General features: G+C 45.6%; 1 protein-coding gene across 1 annotated transcript in view; it reads right to left on the bottom strand.

The window, feature by feature from the left end:
* Window positions 1-1,162: 1,162 nt before the first annotated feature.
* pcnx2 (pecanex 2) overlaps window positions 1,163-19,885 on the bottom strand; it is a gene marked incomplete at both ends in the record, with an annotated part of 40,051 nt that continues 21,328 nt past the window's right edge. The window contains 19 exons of the mRNA XM_080782958.1: window positions 1,163-1,336; window positions 2,748-2,924; window positions 3,133-3,207; window positions 4,145-4,311; window positions 4,616-4,794; window positions 5,281-5,397; window positions 6,351-6,508; window positions 6,878-7,108; window positions 7,311-7,455; window positions 8,089-8,192; window positions 8,928-9,161; window positions 9,602-9,855; window positions 10,076-10,291; window positions 10,889-10,947; window positions 14,358-14,487; window positions 14,647-14,755; window positions 17,083-17,260; window positions 17,635-17,776; window positions 19,283-19,433. Of these exons, the coding sequence (XP_080639084.1) occupies window positions 1,163-1,336; window positions 2,748-2,924; window positions 3,133-3,207; window positions 4,145-4,311; window positions 4,616-4,794; window positions 5,281-5,397; window positions 6,351-6,508; window positions 6,878-7,108; window positions 7,311-7,455; window positions 8,089-8,192; window positions 8,928-9,161; window positions 9,602-9,855; window positions 10,076-10,291; window positions 10,889-10,947; window positions 14,358-14,487; window positions 14,647-14,755; window positions 17,083-17,260; window positions 17,635-17,776; window positions 19,283-19,433 (3,000 nt within the window). The remainder of the gene's footprint in view (window positions 1,337-2,747; window positions 2,925-3,132; window positions 3,208-4,144; window positions 4,312-4,615; window positions 4,795-5,280; window positions 5,398-6,350; window positions 6,509-6,877; window positions 7,109-7,310; window positions 7,456-8,088; window positions 8,193-8,927; window positions 9,162-9,601; window positions 9,856-10,075; window positions 10,292-10,888; window positions 10,948-14,357; window positions 14,488-14,646; window positions 14,756-17,082; window positions 17,261-17,634; window positions 17,777-19,282; window positions 19,434-19,885) is intronic.

The raw sequence follows: 19,885 nt of genomic DNA, 5'->3' as shown, positions 1-19,885 counted from the left end.
GGTCGTCATCCTCTACAACAGCGACTCCCTTCCCATTCCCAACCTGTGGTCCAGGGCCCACTGGTGGACCGGGAGGATATTGCAAGTGGGCCCCCAAATTATTGGCAAAACACTAAGATTTTGTTGATAATATATTCTGTGAACACTTTCGAGATTTTCAAGTGGGCCAACTAGGCCAACAACCTTTCGTGGAGGGGTCAGAATAAAATTTGAACTTAAACTGTTATTCGTCTATAGTACTCGCAGCTGGTTCCATTTGCAGTTCAATAATTAGTAATTACCCAATGGCGTGAATTCCGTTTGTGTCCGAGCATAGGCATGGTGACGCCCCACCTGCCTGTGATTGGCCTACCAACACAGCCTGTCTTGACTGTCCTGTTGGATAGTCTGAGGTTACTCCGTGGTGGGAAATGATACAAGTAGTACGGTATTATACAAGAGAATGCTAACTTGTAAGTTTTATTTTTGTAGAAGAGAACTAATATTGTTTATGCCGTTTGCTTTGATGGAATAATTGATTGAACATGCATAAACAATATTAGTTTGCCTCTTCTACAAATGTAGAATCTGTTGCGCGTGCCAAGCTGTCATTCTCTTGTAGCCTATTATTTATTTCTCAGTCTCACCATGGATCTCGCGTCTCGGAGGACAGTCAAGACGGGCAGTGTCAGTAGACCAATCACAGGCAGGCGGGGCGTTACCATGCCTCAGCCATGCCTATGCTCGGACACAAACAGAATTCACGCTACCCAATGGCTGCTGTTGTTCAGCAGATTGCACAGTGGTACTTTTAAAATACCAATAAATAAATACAAAATCAGCTCACATAATCAATGTGTCCAATCAATGCAGTGTGATCAAGACAAGCGAGGGAATTATTAAGCAATCTGTTTTAAAAAGTCTTTATTCGATCAGTGGATCAGAGATCACTTCTTTTAGTTTCGTTACATTCAGACAACAGGGTGAGACCATGCTGTGGACAGGAGAGGCGGCAGGTTCGTGTGCATGGGTGTTCTCTCATACAATCATCTGCATGTGTCTAGACATGTAGTGTGAAGTCTCGCATGTGATCATTCATACAGTCTTTTCTGTATACTGTATTAGGACGTGTCCGTGCACTTTCAGTCGTCTCGTGTGTGTGTGTGTGTGTGCTTTCTCGCTCTTAGTCAGTCTTTTGATCCGTCGCCTCTGGGACAGTCGACGCAGAGGCGGAGTCTTCCTGTGTATTCTCCAATAGCTGGCCGCAGCTTCGGTCACCTGACTGCGTGCTGTCTTTTGGACCAATGGCAGCATTAGAGTATGTCGCGTCTATACTCTCATACGCTTCCGATGTCCACTAAGAGTTAGCAAAAGACAAGAAGAGTGAGATAGAGAGAGATGTATTAGGCTGAAAAATGTATACATTGTGAGCTTGTAGATCGGCTATATAGCCATGGATGAAGTGGTTAATGTATGTATGAGTAGCTAAAGTTTTAAAATAATTAGTAATTAGTAGAGTTGTAAAATAGAAATGTGGAAATACAGCCCTATAGTGTGAGAGGTAACATAATGTGTACTTTCCACCAGTGTGTCCAGCCCTATAGTGTGAGAGGTATAAGAGAAGCTGTTTGCCCAGCCCTATATACTGTGAGAGGTATAAGAGAAGCTGTTTGCCCAGCCCTATAGAGTGTGAGAGGTATAAGAGAAGCTGTTTGCCCAGCCCTATAGAGTGTGAGAGGTATAAGAGAAGCTGTTTGCCCAGCCCTATAGAGTGTGAGAGGTATAAGATAAGCTGTTTGCCCAGCCCTATATAGTGTGAGAGGTAAAAGAGAAGCTGTTTGCCCAGCCCTATAGTGTGAGAGGTATAAGAGAAGCTGTTTGCCCAGCCCTATAGTGTGAGAGGTATAAGAGAAGCTGTTTGCCCAGCCCTATAGTGTGAGAGGTATAAGAGAAGCTGTTTGCCCAGCCCTATAGTGTGAGAGGTATAAGAGAAGCTGTTTGCCCAGCCCTATAGTGTGAGAGGTATAAGAGAAGCTGTTTGCCCAGCCCTATATAGTGTGAGAGGTATAAGAGAAGCTGTTTGCCCAGCCCTATAGTGTGAGAGGTATAAGAGAAGCTGTTTGCCCAGCCCTATAGAGTGTGAGAGGTATAAGAGAAGCTGTTTGCCCAGCCCTATATAGTGTGAGAGGTATAAGAGAAGCTGTTTGCCCAGCCCTATATAGTGTGAGAGGTATAAGAGAAGCTGTTTGCCCAGCCCTATAGAGCGCAGCAGTCCCGCCCCCTTTCAGAAAAGCGAGTGGCCCAGGAAATGAAACTCCAATGCATTTTTCCATCGGCACTTTGAATATAATTTATTTAAAGACGGTTACGCCGCGGACAAAGCCAATTCGGATCATGACAAATCATGACAATGAACACAATGTTTTGGGACGATCAAATAATTTATAAGACGAAAAACAAATAGTGTTGTCTCCTGCCTTTATTTTCTTCTTTCTAATGATTTGATCGTCCCAAAACATTGTGTTCATTGTCATGATTTGTCATGATCCGAATTGGCTTTGTCCGCGGCGTAACCGTCTTTAAATAAATTATATTCGAAGTGCCGATGGAAAAATGCATTGGGGTTTCATTTCCTGGGCCACGCGCTTTTCTGAAAGGGGGCGGGACTGCTGCGCTCTATAGTGTGAGAGGTATAAGAGAAGCTGTTTGCCCAGCCCTATATAGTGTGAGAGGTATAAGAGAAGCTGTTTGCCCACTTGTTCCCCGACCTGTGTGGCCCTGCTGCTGGAGCGGTGTGACGGCCCCATGGCGATGTTGACGCTGGACGAGGACTGTGTGTCGGTGGTGTTGCCGCCTTCGGCGGCCGACAGCCCAGAGATGACCAGGCCACTGGAGAAGCTACGCTTCCCAAACAGCAGGCTGAGTGTGGACGACGACGAAGAGACCTGAGAGAGAGAGAGAGAGAGAGCCCGCGCCGTTGACATCAAGAACATGCATTCAAAGATATGCACCACATGTTCATAACTTTTCTAAAATAGCAGATCTACAAGTGGAGTCTGAAGCTGAATTCACACAGTCATACACCAGGAGGGGAGTCTTGAAGCTGAATGAACACAGTCATAAACCAGGAAAGGAGTCTGAAGCAGCAGCTACCTGGCTGGACCGCTGCTGATGCTGGGCTGCATGCAGCTGAGAGCTGATCCCACCAGCCCCAGAGAGACGAGGGACCTAGAGAGACAGAGACAGACAGACAGACAGACAGACAGACAGACAGAAAGACAAAGAATGCATGAGGGAGACAGAGAGAAATATAGCGAGTCAGAAAGACTGATTTAGAGAAATATCTGACACCAACACAGCCAAAACATACCTGAACCACCTTAATGTTTTAAAAAAACAAAAAAACAAACCTAATCATGTTCACACTTTCACACGCAGGCACGCACACACACATATGCGTAACGAGACGTCAGTATAGTCCCTGACGTGGGAAGGCCCTCGGACGCACACGCACACGCATGCACCAAAAACCAATACTGCAGGAAGGTTTTTGTGTGATTCAGGAACGGACATGGCCGCTGCTTGGCCAGTTTTCACAAATGGGGCAGTAGTCCTAGCCCAAGTACACAGTAGTCCTGTGTACTTGTGGAGAGGAGCAAACAATGGAGCACGTCACTGAAGTTTGCCCTCTCCAAAGACTGAAAGGAGGACAAGTCGCCGTTCGCGTTCACACAGCAGACCAGGAGGAAACAGCTTGGCTCAAGGATTTTGCATTCGCTAAATAAATCAATTACTGTTTAACTTGGAACAGTAGTGGTTTGACAATGAATAAACATCTCTTTACAGAAATGCTGCTGAATGCAAAGAAGGCCTTTTGCTCCGGTCCGGGAAGAACTTTTGTTGCTTTTTCTCCCACTCCCTCAGCCCCACCGTTTTGAATAATGAGAATAATAAGACTTTAGCACAACCTTGTGCTTTTTTTTTTTTTTTTTTAATGTTTTACATCCAGTGCCATCTTACAGTGTGGTGTGTACACATGAACATGTGTGTGTGTGTGTGTGTGTGTGTGTGTGTGTGTGTGTGTGTGTGTGTGTGTGTGTGTGTGTGTGTGTGTGTGTGTGTGTGTGTGTGTGTGTGTGTGTGTGTGTGTGTGTGTACTGTGTACCTGTGAGAAGATAGAGGCTATGGAGGTGTTGAAGGACAGTTGACTGTTGGACAGACGCTGGACCAGCCCATTGGCTGAGCCTGAGTCCAAGATGGGCCCTGATTGGCTGCTGACAGGCGGTCGCTGACTCTGGGGCTGCACTGACCGACTGCGGTATTCTCTCCTGGCTGGACACACACACACACACACACACACACACACACACACACACACACACACACACACACACACACACACACACACACACACACAGAAATAGGAGATGTACGGATTGAACATCTACAGTACTTCTCAAATTGCTATAGAGGGTATGCACATGACATCATCATGTTGCGGACGTCACTAAACACTGCACTTAGTAAAAAGTGCTGTGGATGTGCTCTGGACATCGCAAAAGTGCTCCTCCGCTCAAAAAATGCATTCTGGTGGCCTATACCTGAGTTATGGTGTCTGTGCGTGGTTAGCCTATACCTGAGTTATGGTGTCTGTGGCTGTGCGTGGTACGTGCTCGGTGCTGGTAGTGGTTGAGGCTGTTAGACGTCAGGGAGGAGGGATGGTTCTGGCTGAGAGAGGATGAGCCACCGGCTCCACAGTCCACGTCCTCCATGTTCACTCCACTGTTACAGCTAGTCAGGTTGTCCTTACGCACCCTGCACACACACACACACACACACACACACACACACACACACACACACACACACACACACACACACACACACACACACACACACAGTCACACACACACAGTCACACACACACACACACACACACACACACACACACACACACACACACACACACACACACACACACACACACACACACACACACGTACACTTTTCATTTTTTATTTGTGTCTTGCATCATGTATTTGTTTATTTTCTTTTCATGTGTTTGTTTGTTTTTACTTAATTTTTTATGTTAATGGGGAAATATACTGTATATTTCTCTGTTTACAATGTTCTGTTCAGAAACTCTCACACACACACACACACACACACACACACACACGCACGCACACACACACACACACACACACACACACACACACACACACACACACACACACACACACACACACACACACACACACACACACACACACACACACACACACGTTACAATGGACTGACCGTAGCCATTTGGAGCAGATCCAGGTGCGAATGGTGTCCAAACTTAAAGCACCTCCGCCAATGCTGCTTAGTGTCCGGTGTGTTCCGGCATATGATGTAGTCAACGGTGACACGTACCTACAAGGCAGGAGACGTTAGACTGTCCGTGTTGAATAAAAAGTAAAATCCTCTGTGTTATAATTTATCCATTTGTGACTCTGAATGTAACCCAACTTAACTGGATTACATTCATATACTTGCCCTGATGACTCTGTTAGAGTCGAAACATGTTGGCTTCTTTTGACTTTTATAAATAAAATACATCTATTTTTATCCTCCCCTCTCCTCATTCCAGTCCCACTGATCTTTGAAGCACCAGATCCTACTTTACATTATTATTTTTGTTGCATCTCCATCGAGCACCTGGTTGTTTTCTTTTTGTCGCTTAACTGGATTACATTTGTACATTCTCAAAATAAAAGCTGCAATCTGTTACGTTTTCATGTCCTAATTGGGACCGCATCGCAAACCCCGGTCTCCCGCGTGTGTCACGGTCCGTGACATGTTATGTTTTCTTGTGTACCTTTATTTTGTAGTAGTGTTTTGTGCCTTCCTGTTGCCCCTGTAGTTATGTACCTGCCTTGTCTAACCTGTATTGTGATCAGTCTTTGTTTTCCACCTGTGTCCTCTTAGTCCCCCAGCCAATCCCTTTCTTGATTTGAGTTTTGTTCACCTGTGTCTAGTTATCCCATGTCTATAAGTATGCCCTTGTGTTGTCAGTTCTTTGTTGGTTCGTAAATTGTTGTCAGTGTTATTCAGCTCCTCGTGATTCCTTGTATTTTCCTAGTCCTAGTGTTATGTCCTTGCTCCTAGTGTTCCTAGTTTATTTTCCTGTTCCTGTGTTTGTTCCTGCTCCCCTGGTTTTTGGTTAATTAACCACCGTGCACTCGACCTGCCTTGTGTCTGCCTCATCCTCTGCCTTGTCCTGCGCTTGGGTCCTACACACCTCTGACTCTGATCGTGACAGCGTGGGAGTTTACACTGCACTTGGTCAGCCCAGGGCCCTTAGAATGTTCCTCTGTGTCACTTACATGGGGTATCCCAGCGGCTGGTCACAGGATGAGTTGACCATGTTCCTCAATGCCTGCTTTGAGTTCTGGATGCTGCCTCGCTCAGGGTTCCGGTTCCTCAGGAACACCAGCTCCTGTTGCTGGCCTGCCCACAGCCCACGTACACACTCCTTATTAATCTACACAGAAGAAAGGAGAGGAAAGGAAAGGAGAGAAGAACCATGAGGAGTTCAGTGCATGAGCATGGTTGTTGAGAGACTTTTATAACACATTTCAACAACAAAGCAATTCAAATGACAGAAAAAGGCAGCGGCAAATAGAAACGTCTTAAGCTTTGTTTTAAAAGAACAGAGTTGTACTACCAGCATGACCTGCAGTTTTCTGGGTTTGTACCAGATATGTGGTGCATAAAAACTGAACACTGAACACACAGCAATTCACAAACACACACACACACACACACACACACACACACACACACACACACACAGTCACACAGTCACACACACACTTACACCACCTTATTTTGTGTGCTGCCGTCGTCATACCTTGATGACCTTGAAGCTGAGGTGTCGTTTGTAAAGCATGATAATCTTGTACTCGTCGGAGCCGTCATCAATCATGTGCCGCAGGGTAAGCAGCGTGTCACGGCTGGACAGCACCGCCTTGCGCCATGCCGGGTCACTCTCGTGGCAGATGACCAGGCTGGTGCGGTAGTTACTGATGGCCTCGTACAAGATGGACGCCTCCTCTGTTTCTTCCAGGCACGTGAAGTGATCCTGAGAGGGTGAGAGTGAGAGAGAGTAGAGGTTTGAAAAAAGAAAGGGAGTCGACTGGCACACTTTTCTATGCACTACGTGCCTACTCAGCGCTTGAATACTATAGTCAACAGTCTCTAAAACGCTTTTGTCGCAAGTTGAGTTGTGAGTTGTGTTGATGTGGACTGGCCTTTTCTTCATCATGTGACGACAAGGTGTTTACCTGGTGCAGCTTGAGGCTCATTCTAACCCCAGGAGCCACCACTTTCTGTAGGAGATCCATGTCAGCAAACACCCACTCATCTTTGGTGGCAATGCGGAAGTCCCCTTTGAACAGGGTGTTGAAACCATACAGGAATGACTCCAGACTTTGGAGAAAAAGAGATGGGATGCAAGAGATGAGAGTTCCAAGACAGTGAGTGAATCTAAGAATAATATACTTATGGTTATGAATCCGAAAATGACAAAAAGCATTTTAATCATTCAGATCAATGAGTCTTTCTGATGACAATGATTAACTGGCTTTAGCAACAATTGGCCCCCTCTGGTAATTCTTACTAACTGCTGCCATGTTGTCTAAACATGCATCCAAACTTGTTATACGTACATTTACATTATAAGAATACGATGTTAAAGTTTATATCATAACGTTTAGTTTTTGGGTGTGTATTAATGAATACTAATTTAGATCTTTTTTATGCACTGACTCCTGGACCATGCCTTTTTTTCATGTGAATATGAGCAGTTATTACATTATGAGATGCTACATGTGCCTTTCTTCATGTGATGTCATCATGTGCTTCTTTTGTCAGAGTCTCACTGTGAGAGACAGATGGGGAAAGGCTTGATTTATACTTGCTTACGCACTGTCGCACATCAAAAATAGCCGATCTACAAGTTCACAATGTCTCGTGCCACGACCTATTGTGAGCTTGTAGATCAATTCGGCTCATGCACGACACTGTCCACATGACGGAGCACACACATACATGAAGCGTTACCTGTTGGACATGTTGTGTGATGCGGTACCAAGGGACCTCCTTCCCAGGACAGACAGAGCATAGGACAACGTCACGAGAGGAGAGTCCTCATCACTGTCCACCGGCTGGACACACACGCACGCACACACGCACGCACACACACACACACACACACACACACACACACACACACACACACACACACACACACACACACACACACACACAGGGCATAATAAAACATTAACTATGTTGGTTATGTAAATATGGCATATCGCTACAGATTGGTACAGCATGTGCTTCTTTGCACCCACCATCACCCCAGGTGGCGCTTCTGTTTTCCCCTGGTGAGTGGTGGTGCAACCACTTCATTGCAGAGCTATGTGTGTCCCTGGCTGCCTGGGTCCCTGGCTGTTTTTTTTACATACAGTATATCTCCCTGCTCTTAAATGGTTGTCTTAAATTTGGGAATAATATGAAGTATATGAATATGAAGAGTCTAAATGGCAAGATCAAATACATAATATATGAGTATTTACGTTAAATTTTTTCCAATCTACACGTGACTTATCTGGCTGAAGCGTCCCACAGTGTGTAATGTTTACTGACCGTAACCCAAACCAGGCAGGTAGAAACCCATGTGATAACAGTGAAACAAAGTAAAAGCTTGAGTCTGGACAAATGCAACGATACCCATACCCGTAATAATAGGTCACATTTTGTACAGTTACAAATGGATGAATGAACACTGCAGGATGTCACCATCCGGGTGTAATTTTACACTTTCAGAGTTAAAGCAACACTCTTGATATCGCTGTGTATGTTTCTTTTTTTACTTTCTCGCGCCTAGCGTAGCGTACCGCCTCCATCTTGCCGGCGCAGTACTGTATCCACTCCAGGTAGACGTTGCAGAAGCTGGCCCGCGTCACGCCCTGCAGGCAGTGCACGTAGTCCTCGTCGATCTTGACGCTGAACACCTGCGGGTCGCGCTCGATGTGGTGCCACTTGGTGTAGGACTGCAGGGCCTCCTGGATGGACGCGTCCTTCAGCCAGCTGGTCAGCTTGGGAGACTGGACCAGGTAGTAGATGATACTCTGGAGACAGGAGGGAGGGAGTTGGATGTGACAGAGAGCGAGGAGAGAGAGGGAGGGTTAAGAGACTTTGATTGATTGATTGCTTGATTGATTGATTGATTGATTGATTGATTGAATACTTTATTCATAGTTTGCAAAGACGAGCACAGGAAAGTACAGGGGGCTCGCTGCCACACGTTTATTTTCCGGTTGAAAGAAAACACACATCCGGTTCTGGTGGACCTTCAAAATCAGGGTTTCACTGAAAAACACTGGTGGGTTTTGGAAGAATTAATGAATACCTGGCCTGGCAGTGAGGATGTTAAATTTCCATAGACTTGGCTGCCATATGACGTCATTTGGCAGGGGGGGGGGCTCAAAAGGCCCCAGGGGCTTGTTTCCGTCGCGGTCCAATTGTACTCAATTCATCAGTAAGACATGGTGGCTGATGGTGGCTGTACCTTCAGGTAGTAGGTGATGAGCAGCTTGCGCAGGTCGTACACCTGCAGCATGGTGGCGGCGTTGTTCTCGCTGATGCTGTAGCCCTCCAGCAGGTACTTGGTGGCCGTCACCTCCCAGGCCAGCCAGCGCAGGTTGAAGGCTGCGTTGCAGGACAGCACGTGAGGCAGGTGGCCCGGCTCGCAGCAGCAGCACGCGTCGTCCTCCTCCACGCCCTCCGTGATGGCCTCCACCTCCCGCTGCTGGCAGTACGTTCCTGAGGGAGACACACACACGTCTTCTTAAACATTTTTTTTCTAATTTATGGAATTTCTTAGATTTTTCTTTGATTTCCTCATGAAATTACTGAAAAAAAATATTGGAAAAAATCTACAAACTAAATGTAGGAAGCAAGAAATAAAGGGACCCATAAAAATGTGCCTGCATGCGACCCACAAATGGGTCCCGAACCCAGTGTTTGGGAACCACTGGTATACCTCTGAACTCCAGCCCCCTCAGCTGGAAGGTGACCAGGCCGTTGCCGATCTCTATGAGGTGGACCAGGGCGTTGAGGTAGTCAGAGGCCAGGATGAAACAGTCCCCGGCGCTGTAGTTGCCCCAGCGGCCCAGCTGCAGATCCCCGCACAGCGAGTGCTGCAGTGAGCGGGTCAGGTACTCATAGAAGATGGAGTTGAGGTTGTTGTCGTCACAGCCTGGAAGAGCATGAGGACACATGGAATGATGATGCTGTACTGATATTGGGCATATGTCGATATCATAAATTATATATCGGTGTCGGAAAATAAAGTTGACTATACCGATGGCAGTAGCCGTTATTTAACTGTTGTTGATAAGCATCAATTTTGTGTTGGCTATGTTGGTTATCTGCAGTCTATACCAAGCTGTAGAATGCTTCTGCATGTGTATTCTATTGTTAGTTTGACCACTTAAAATCTTCACTCAACGTCTTTAATCATCATAATAAAATAATGAACCGAAAATAGCAGATACAAGCTTGTAGAACGGTTATATGTTCGGTGTGCGACATGCTTCCAAATGACTGAAATCAGTCATGGTGACTTAAAACTTAATCTATCTATGAGGACAGAGGTGGAATTTGCAGCGGATTTACAGTGGAATTACACCGGAAGGTTTAGGATGATGGGTCAAGTACACATTCAGTAAAGAACATGCTTTTAAAACATAGTATAATAAAGGCTGTGTTGATGTTGACAGGGAACAATCAATTGCCTACTTCACCTGGTAAGTGTGGCACACAAAAGTAGATGTAGATGTAAATCTTACTGTACCTGTCTCCTTATCCACCTGGGACACCAGCCTGCTGTTGGAGTTGTCAATGCGTTTGGTGCTGCAGAGAGACATGGGGACAAGAGTCCATTTCATATACTTGCCCTGATGAAGACTCCTTTGGGAGTCCAAACATGTTGACATTTTCAGTGCTCGGATCGCTGCCTTCTCTTCAGCATTTCAGTCCCTTTGATCTTTGAAGCACTAGCCGACTTTTTCAACTTTTTCTGCAACTCCGTTGAGATTTTAATTTTTTCGCTTTAAGAGTCCATTTCAATTGAAGACCCTCAAAGTTCAAAGACCGGGATCGGACCCTATCCAAAGCCACAGGTCTGCTCCTAGTCTGTACTGTAGATTGTGTTATAATGCCATTGAAAAATATTTCTGAAATATATATATTCACTATTTTCTGAGTGAGAACGGGTGCAGTACTTAGTTTAGACAGTATTTGGTTTAGACTAGTCATTTGGTTAGACCAGTCATTAGTCCTACAACTACAACCTATCTCAAACCCTCACCCTAAACCTAACCTTAACCCATGTCTAACCAATGACTAGTCTAAACTAAGTATGCACCCCAGTGAGAACACCAACCCTTCCAACACAAAGTCAGCACCTGTACCAGACGGACCTGAAACCAGATATCTTGGAACTGGAAATATAGTAATAAAAAAGCTTCCTATTCTGTTGACGATGGTGCTGTTTTCTCTCTTGTTTCTGCTGCTGTTGGCGGTGTTCAGATACTACTGCTGAGGTTTGACATAGTGCCACTCGTAGTGTACGGAATAAAATATCTCCCAGAGACACCAGTTGGTGGTTTTGAATCCCGAGGAGATGATGTGGTCTTGTGGTTCATGTTACTGAAATATTTCTGTTGCATCCTTCCCCTTTAAGCTGTGTCATTCAAGACCCTGGCTGTAGTATTACCACATTAATAGATACATTAAGGATCTACTTTCCAGCTGTGTGATTTTTTTTAATGCTAAAACACAGGCATATTCTACTGTAGTGGAAGTCAACTCATAGTCTCTTGTAGCGACCGGAGCACATGGTGTATTTTTAGAGTGCTTTTTATTCATTCATGTTCATTTTCATGTTCATTTTCCATCAATAAATAAAAGACTGGCAGAGGCAGTGGGTTGCAGTTAGGAGTGAGAGATGTATGTGTGTTTTTCGCCCCAGCTTGTCACTTAAAGGGGGAGTGTCAAAGCCCGAGATTAACATTGCTGATAAGGTACATCACGTGGTCTGAATGAAAACAGTTTCAAACGACACGTGACTATATCTCAGGCTCTGACGTGACCTAGCATCTAGCCGAGCTGAGTGGCTAGCGCAGTAAAGGCTAGTGGTTTTGAGGTAACCTTTTGCGTCATACTAGGTGAAAATATCATTAAAAAATTATTTTATTGCTTTTATTTATTCCTTACAATGACATTGAGTTGACGTGGAAGTTTTAGCGTAAACTGTTGCATAATCGCAATTTCGCACTCGGACTTCCAGAGAGCTGGGATGCAGCCCCGCTCACGACCGTTTGTCCCCTCTCACCGCCGGGGCACAGAGAGCTGGGATGCAGCCCCTCTCACCGCCGGGGCACAGAGCCTATTCTGTTCATGCAGGCTGCGCAGTGCCTCTCTGCCCCGCATTGAACTGGGCATGTGTGTACATACACACACACACACACACAACATTGTTTCTTCATGTGAAATGTTTGTTTATGCATAATGAATTCATGAGTGAAAAACATTGTATGGGTCAGACCCGAATAGTTCTGATGATCCTCATGGGGGCTATCCGCAGCCCCGCCTCCCCCCCCCCCCAGCGGTGAAAAAAAAGAAGTTGATGTTTTCTCGCGTTTACGTGAAGCTAGCGGAAAGGCATTTACGTGGATTTCATGTGTCCCGACCTAGACCTAGAATGCCTGTGATCATTTAATTGTACTTCGTACTAGTCTATATATATGATATATAAATGCCGAGTGCACTTGCATGCCTATGCATGCATTCTAGAGGCAAGTCCCATAAGGAAACTGCCCCTGCAAGCGACACCTTTTTATTTATTTATTAGGATATTTCTATAGCATGCGCGATTGCGCTGCTCACTTGACAGCCTTCTCTAGGCTACTCGCAGTGCAACGCGTTGTGAGCTTGTAGATCGGCTCCCGTGGACTCGCGGTGCATGTTAAAAAACAAACTCACAATTATAATAAGAACATTATAGGCCTACACTTATCTGCATTCTGCACTGTACGAATCCAACGTTGTTTAGTGTTGTTTAGTGAGTCAGTTCTCTGACTGTCGGTGTGTGTGTGTGTGTGTGTGTGTGTGTGTGTGAGAGAGAGAGAGAGAGAGAGAGGGGGGGGGGGGGTCTCGCCCCCCCCATATCGGTGTGTGTGAGAGAGAGATAGAGAGTGTGTGTGTGTGTGTGTGTGTGTGTGTGTGTGTGTGTGTGTGTGTGTGTGTGGAGGGGTATAATATTTGATATACATAAAATGATCACCCATACAAGTTGATCATTATAGCCTAAATAACGCTATGTCAAGTTTCATCATACTTCTGGTGGCTATTTGGAGAGCTCCAAGTTGTGCACGGAGAGAGAGAGAGAGAGAGAGAGAGAGAGAGAGAGAGAGAGAGAGAGAGAGAGACCGCCCCCCCATATCGGTGTGTGTGTGTGAGAGAGAGAGAGAGAGAGAGAGAGTGTGTGTGTGTGTGTGTGTGTGTGTGTGTGTGTGTGTGTGTGTGAGAGAGAGAGAGAGAGAGAGAGAGAGAGGGGCGGACACAGGTTAGGCCGGCCGCTAGAGTAGTCACAGGCAGTGTACTGGTAACGTTACGTGAAGCTCCAGGGCTCCGTGAGCCCTGTTCAGCATTTAGCCGGCTGAGGGCGTGTCAGCGGGGGGAGACAGATAGACAAGATAGGTACGATGGAGCCCGTCGCGCGGAATTGCGATTATGCAACAGTTTTCCCTAAAACTTGGACGTCAACTCGGTGTCATTCTGGCGAGTTTTTTGTAGCAAAAAAGTAATTTTTCCACCAAACTTTTACCCAGCTATGAGGCTGAAGGTGGCCTCAAAACCACTAGCATGAGTTGATAGCCACCAGGAACGCTAACTCGCAGAGCCCAGAGCCGCTCTGACATTTAGACCAGATACAAGATCAATTTTATTGGTCAAATTGAGCTGGCCCGTAAGTACGTCACAATCTAGATGCTAGCGTTAATAGCCTTAATAGCTTCCCGAGGGGCGTGTCATCCCCGCTTTAAAGGACAGACATCCCACAAGACTTGATCGTGGGCAATATACAGTATCTTTTAAGGCGATCTCTCAAGCTGCTCTCGTCATTCTCCCTCCCTCTGTCTGTATCTATTTAACCTTCCATTCTCTGTACCTTCTCTCTCCAGGTATCAACACCTCCCCCCTCTCTCTCTTCCTCCCGAATCTTCCTCCCTTCCCCTATACCTCTGACAGGCCCTTCTTACTTGTAGTTGCGTTCCCAGAACTTGACCGGTCGTGGGTAGGACGAGATGAAGATGGCGCTGCCCAGGAAAGGAGCCAGCGGGGTGTAGAACACCGTGGTCACTAGTGTCTGCAGCAGCAACATGGCCGAGTCTGGGCACACACGTGGCCGTTAAGTACTGTTCTTAATTACAATTTTGAGGTATAATTGTACTTTCACTCAACTACATGTATTTGAAAACTTTAGTTACTAGTTAGTTACGTAGATTTATTATTATTACAAAATATACATTAATGTTTAGTGAAGGATACGAGGCACAGCAAAGGGCTGAGCGAAGGCGTGGAAAGCGCTGCCCCAGGCGATCTGCCAGGGGGCGATGTAGACCAGGATGAAATGGAGCTTCAGCAGCAACTCACGCATCTGAAGAACACAACAGAGAGAACATCATTATTAGTCCTACTGTACATATATAAAACACACATAACATACATACAGGCCAGCAGCACACTAATCTCTCAAGAACCGATTCCGAGCTGCGCTACTGAATCTGTCGGCAGGGGCATTCAGAACGCGTATGGTATACATTGTTGTTAGTGGGAATGAGGAGGGCTGAGGGCGGACCCAACGGGCCAACATCCTGTTATGCACATTCTATTCCCCCAGGACCCCAGATTGGTAGCACCAGTATAGACATGGAAAGGTAGACGCATATTTCTGCTCTGGCCGCCTGAATCTCCAGGGAAGGCAAGCTTCCGCATGTGTCACAGAGGTAAATGGTAAATGATGCATTTACATAGCGCCTTTATCCAAGGCGCTTTACATAGATTGTGCGTTACATTCACCCCTTCACACATTCATACACCGATGGCGGCGGAAACCATGCAAGGCACCAACCAGCACATCAGGAGCAATTAGGGGTTCAGTGTCTTGCTCAAGGACACTTTGACACTACTCTGGGGGAGCCCGGGTTCGAACTGGAAACCTTGCGGTTGAGCCACCCCTGAGCCACCGCCGCCAGAGGGGGACATTCGGTAGGCCAATCAGAGGCAATGTAAATGTTTGTTTTCAAATGCCAATAAAGCTGCACACTTGGAATTGTGTGGGAAAAGACGCACTTCCACGTTCTGCTTGACTTCTGCCTTCCCTGCGATACAGGTCGCTCCAATAAACTGCAGCGGCCAATGAGGTATCTAATAATATATTAATAATAATAATAATGGATTGCATTTTTATAGTACTTTTCTATGCACTACGACGTGCTTACTCAAAGTGCTTTACAATGGTCCATTCATTCATACATTGGGAGGTCTAGAAAATAAATCTAAGCCAATTATTTGGGGGCCCATTTGCAATACCCACACGGCCCCAGCCCACGGGTTGTGAATGAGTGCTCTGAGACAGTGGTTTTCAACTCTTTTAATATCAAGACCCATTATTTATTCTGCATTTGAGCCACAGACCACCATTTGATGAGATTTAGCCTTGCTGACATAAGACGAAAGAATATGTCCTCATTATGCTGTATTGATGTTTGTACCATAGGAGAGATAACAGACAATCGTTGAACAAAATAACATTCTCTATTGTGTAGACTACTTATACTTGTACTTGTACTTCTGAGGACGACCTAGAGAGATTTGTAAATAATTAATGCAGATGTTTATCAATAATTTAACTCTTGAGAGAGTGTAAAATGAACCCGTAAGGGTCCATTTGGTTGAGAAACACTGCTCTAAGACATCGGTAAGCAGCAGTCCCTGTTACAGAGCGGCCTCTTGTTTCCTGCAGAATGTTAACTCATTTTGTGGTCTTATATCTGGTTTCAGTTCCTCGTCCAAATAAGTTGTTCAAATATTTGGCCAGCGTGTAATAGCCCTCAAGGTCAAGGTCAGACAGCAGAAATGAAGCTGTGCGTTGTGGGTTTCGTCCCACAGACAGTTATTTATATCCCACAGTCAAAACAAGTCTCTTTCTGTCGTTCTTTGTTTCTGTCGTCTTGCTTTATGGACTCTGATAAACTGATAAACTGCTCCCCACCAAACACACACACACACACACACACACACACACACACACACACACACACACACACACACACACACACGCACACACACACACACACACACACACACACACACACACACACACACACACACACACACACACACACACACACACACACACACACATACACACACACACAGCTCACTGGCTCACCTTGTCAGCAATCGTAGTACACTACTATTGTATGTGGTGTAATTCAACATATTACCATGACCATGTTTAGTTCACAACATTTAGATACAATGTCAATGTTTAGCTGACATTGGCAACCGTTTAGATATAATGTCAATGTCTAGTTGACACTACTGTGGGACAATGCCGCTTATCGAAGTTGGATTTGACTTGAACTCACTGCGCTATAAACACTATTGTGAAAATATCCACATGGTGTTATCCATTCTAGGAAAAGCGCATGGTGTGACTTGGTGTGTGCGTGTGCGTGTGTGTGCGCGCGTGTGTGTGTGTGTGTGTGTGTGTGTGTGCGTGTGTATGTGTGTATACGCGTGTGTGTCATGTGCTTCAGAGATTAGGCAGTCATGATAGATGAGAAAACTGCCAAATGCCCCAGGACACACACGCGCGCACGCATGCACGCACGCACACACGCACACACATGCGCACCCACCCACGCACACACGCACACGCACACACGCGCACATCATCATCATCATCATCATCATCACCTTGTGGAAGACGATGGACATGAGGAAGAAGTCGAGCAGGAAGCTCTCAGACGCGTGTGGACAGTCGAAGTGGAAGAAGACCAGTGTGAAGAGCAGGGTGAGGAACTGCAGGGTGGGGTCGCAGAAGGACGAGCGCAGCAGCTTCATGCCCGCCACCGTGGTCAGGAGCACGTCACAGCTGGGAGAGGGGACCAAGTAAATATATGACCAAGTATAATAGTAGAAATAGTTAACGAACGTGCACACACACGTGCATGCACGCACGCACACACACACACACACACACACACACACACGCGCAAGTGCAATACATTTATAAATGTGAGCTTTATGTTAATAAATATATTGGACTGCATCAGTTTGCCTGCCTGGTTCTGCTTCTGGGTCCTCACCTGAGACACCGTGACAGTTAATGAAACGCCACCCTGCTTTTTCAGCACGTGGGTAAAATCACCTCTCAACTATATCTGTGCCTGCGTGCGTGCGTGCAAAGTACAGTGCGTGCGTATGTGTCTGTTTGTGCGTGTGCATGTGATTTGTGTGTCCACTCACTGGATTCCCAGCTTCTTGCGGTGACTGAGGGCGAAGCCATCGTTGGTGAGCGCGCTCAGCACGATGGCGGGATAGACGACGTACTTCTCGAAACACAGCAGCCCCACGTACAGCCGTTCAAACCACATCAACACTGCATCCTCTGTCAAGTCAAACCAAGCATATCACAATCACAGCTTTTTAGAACACAGAACGCCCTGCACAGGCGCACACTCGTAGCTGACCTGCTTTGAACATGCCATCGCAACGTCCCCAGTTCAGTTGTGAGACTGGTGCTGTATACTGTGGCAATTCACCCTGCCACTAACAGCACATCACACTCATAACACTCCACTACAATACACCATGACACAATAGCCAGGGGCCTTGTTCATTAGTTTGGTGAGTGCACACACTAAAACTGGTATTAACATTGTTCCTGTTCTGTTTTCCAAATGTATTGTTATTTCTTTCTTTATTTTTTTGTATTTTTATTGTATCAAGGTTATGACTTTTGTTTCTTGTTTACCACAGTATATTCCCTGCATGACTTCTGGGCAGAGGCAAAGCACCAGAGGAGTGTCTCAGGCGGCCTTATATGGAGGGGGAGATCATGATTGGTCCATGAGTGGACCATACCATCTGTGGGTTTTGTTTAAGAGAAGAGTTAGTATAGGAATACTTGTTTGAGTAATATGGTCAATAGACCAGGTGTTAGACTGCATGGTGTTTGTACCATTATGGGAATTATATATTGTCTTTGGACATGGGCTAAACTGGGTTGTAACACGTGACCATGGTTTGGTCTAGTGGGAGGGGCCTGGCCTTTATAACCAGGAAACCTGCCACTGTCCAGGAGTCATTGTAGGGCTGTACCTGGAGCTGAGAGGACCTGTAGCCAACCTGGCCAGTTTATGTGTACAGTTTGTTTTGACGGGAACCACCTCCATGTTTTTTCTCTGGACACAAATAAGGTGAATAAAAGCAATTGATTGCATCAAGTGACTTTGTCAATACTTTGAGTATTCCAACTAAGTGGAAAATGTTTGAGTAACATTTTGAGTATTTTTTGAGTTTTTTGAGTTTTTCTTTGAGTATTTTTGAGTTCCTTGGGGATTTCTTTGACTTTTGAGGACTAATTCAAGTGCCTATGGCTCATTCTACCCGCACTCAGTACAGAGTGTGACATATACCTCACCTCTCATACACTCAGTTTACTTACTGTCCATATGCATACAGTATGGTTTTGGTGCTGTGCTGTGCTGTGTGCTGGTTAAAAAAGTATAAAGCATAAAGTGCTTCGGACAAAACCTCTTAACTCCATTGGGCCATTGGGCAAAGCAGCTAACTCACCTCTCCCCATCTCAAGCAAGTAATTGACAATATAAAGTCACAATACCAACTTTGATGAGGCAGTATTGCCTCATAAGTGGACAGTGCAAAGACAAGACTGTCCACTATGTGCACTGGAGGGTGCCGCACAATATACAATTTAGTTTGCTTTTGTTTTACATTTTTTAACAACATTAACTCTAGTGTCCCTATCCTGGGGAGTCGGGACCATTGCGTGAAAACAGCAGATCTACAAGAAGAAGTTTTGAGCTTTGAATTTTTACATAATTTTAAATCAATCAAGACATTTATTCAAGAGTGTGGATCAGTGGCTTACCTCGAGGCTCAAACTGGTGATACTCTTTGGTCTTGAGGACGGGATGGGAGATCCACAGCCAGGGGTGGTGCTTCCTGAGCTGGGGGATCAGGTAGTGGGTCACGAAGCCCACCGTCCCCGCCAACGCATACAACACGATGGTGACAAAAGGCTGGAGGAAGAATCATGAGTCTATATGAATAAACTACTACAAAGATAATAGGTTATTATTAACCCATTTATGGCCTGACCTGAAATAAATATTTTCACAATTTTTCAAAAATAGCAGACCTACAAGCTTGTAGAGCTTGTAGATCTGCTATTTTTTAATAGCTAAATTATAACAATGTTTAAAACACAAAGGGGTTCCCGCCTAAAATGGGTTAATATGACAACAAATTATTAGCTGATCATCCTTCAGTTATGTCACTTTCATAACGTCACACAGCATAAACTTTAAAAGTGCGCTCCTCTGACCACAGGTCTCCGCCAGGCCCGGTTGCCTAACCAGGGCCTGCACACATTTGCAGTCATAGACAATTGGAATGGGATCCGAAAAATCTGACTCATACTGATCACATGACCCCAGAGATAATGTGTAACGATTTGTATGAGACGGTATTA

This window comes from Protomyctophum bolini, assembly GCF_963924005.1.
Source record: "Protomyctophum bolini genome assembly, chromosome: 14".
Classification (NCBI taxonomy): Eukaryota; Metazoa; Chordata; class Actinopteri; order Myctophiformes; family Myctophidae; genus Protomyctophum; species Protomyctophum bolini.
This window is presented reverse-complemented; position numbering and strand designations above follow the sequence as displayed.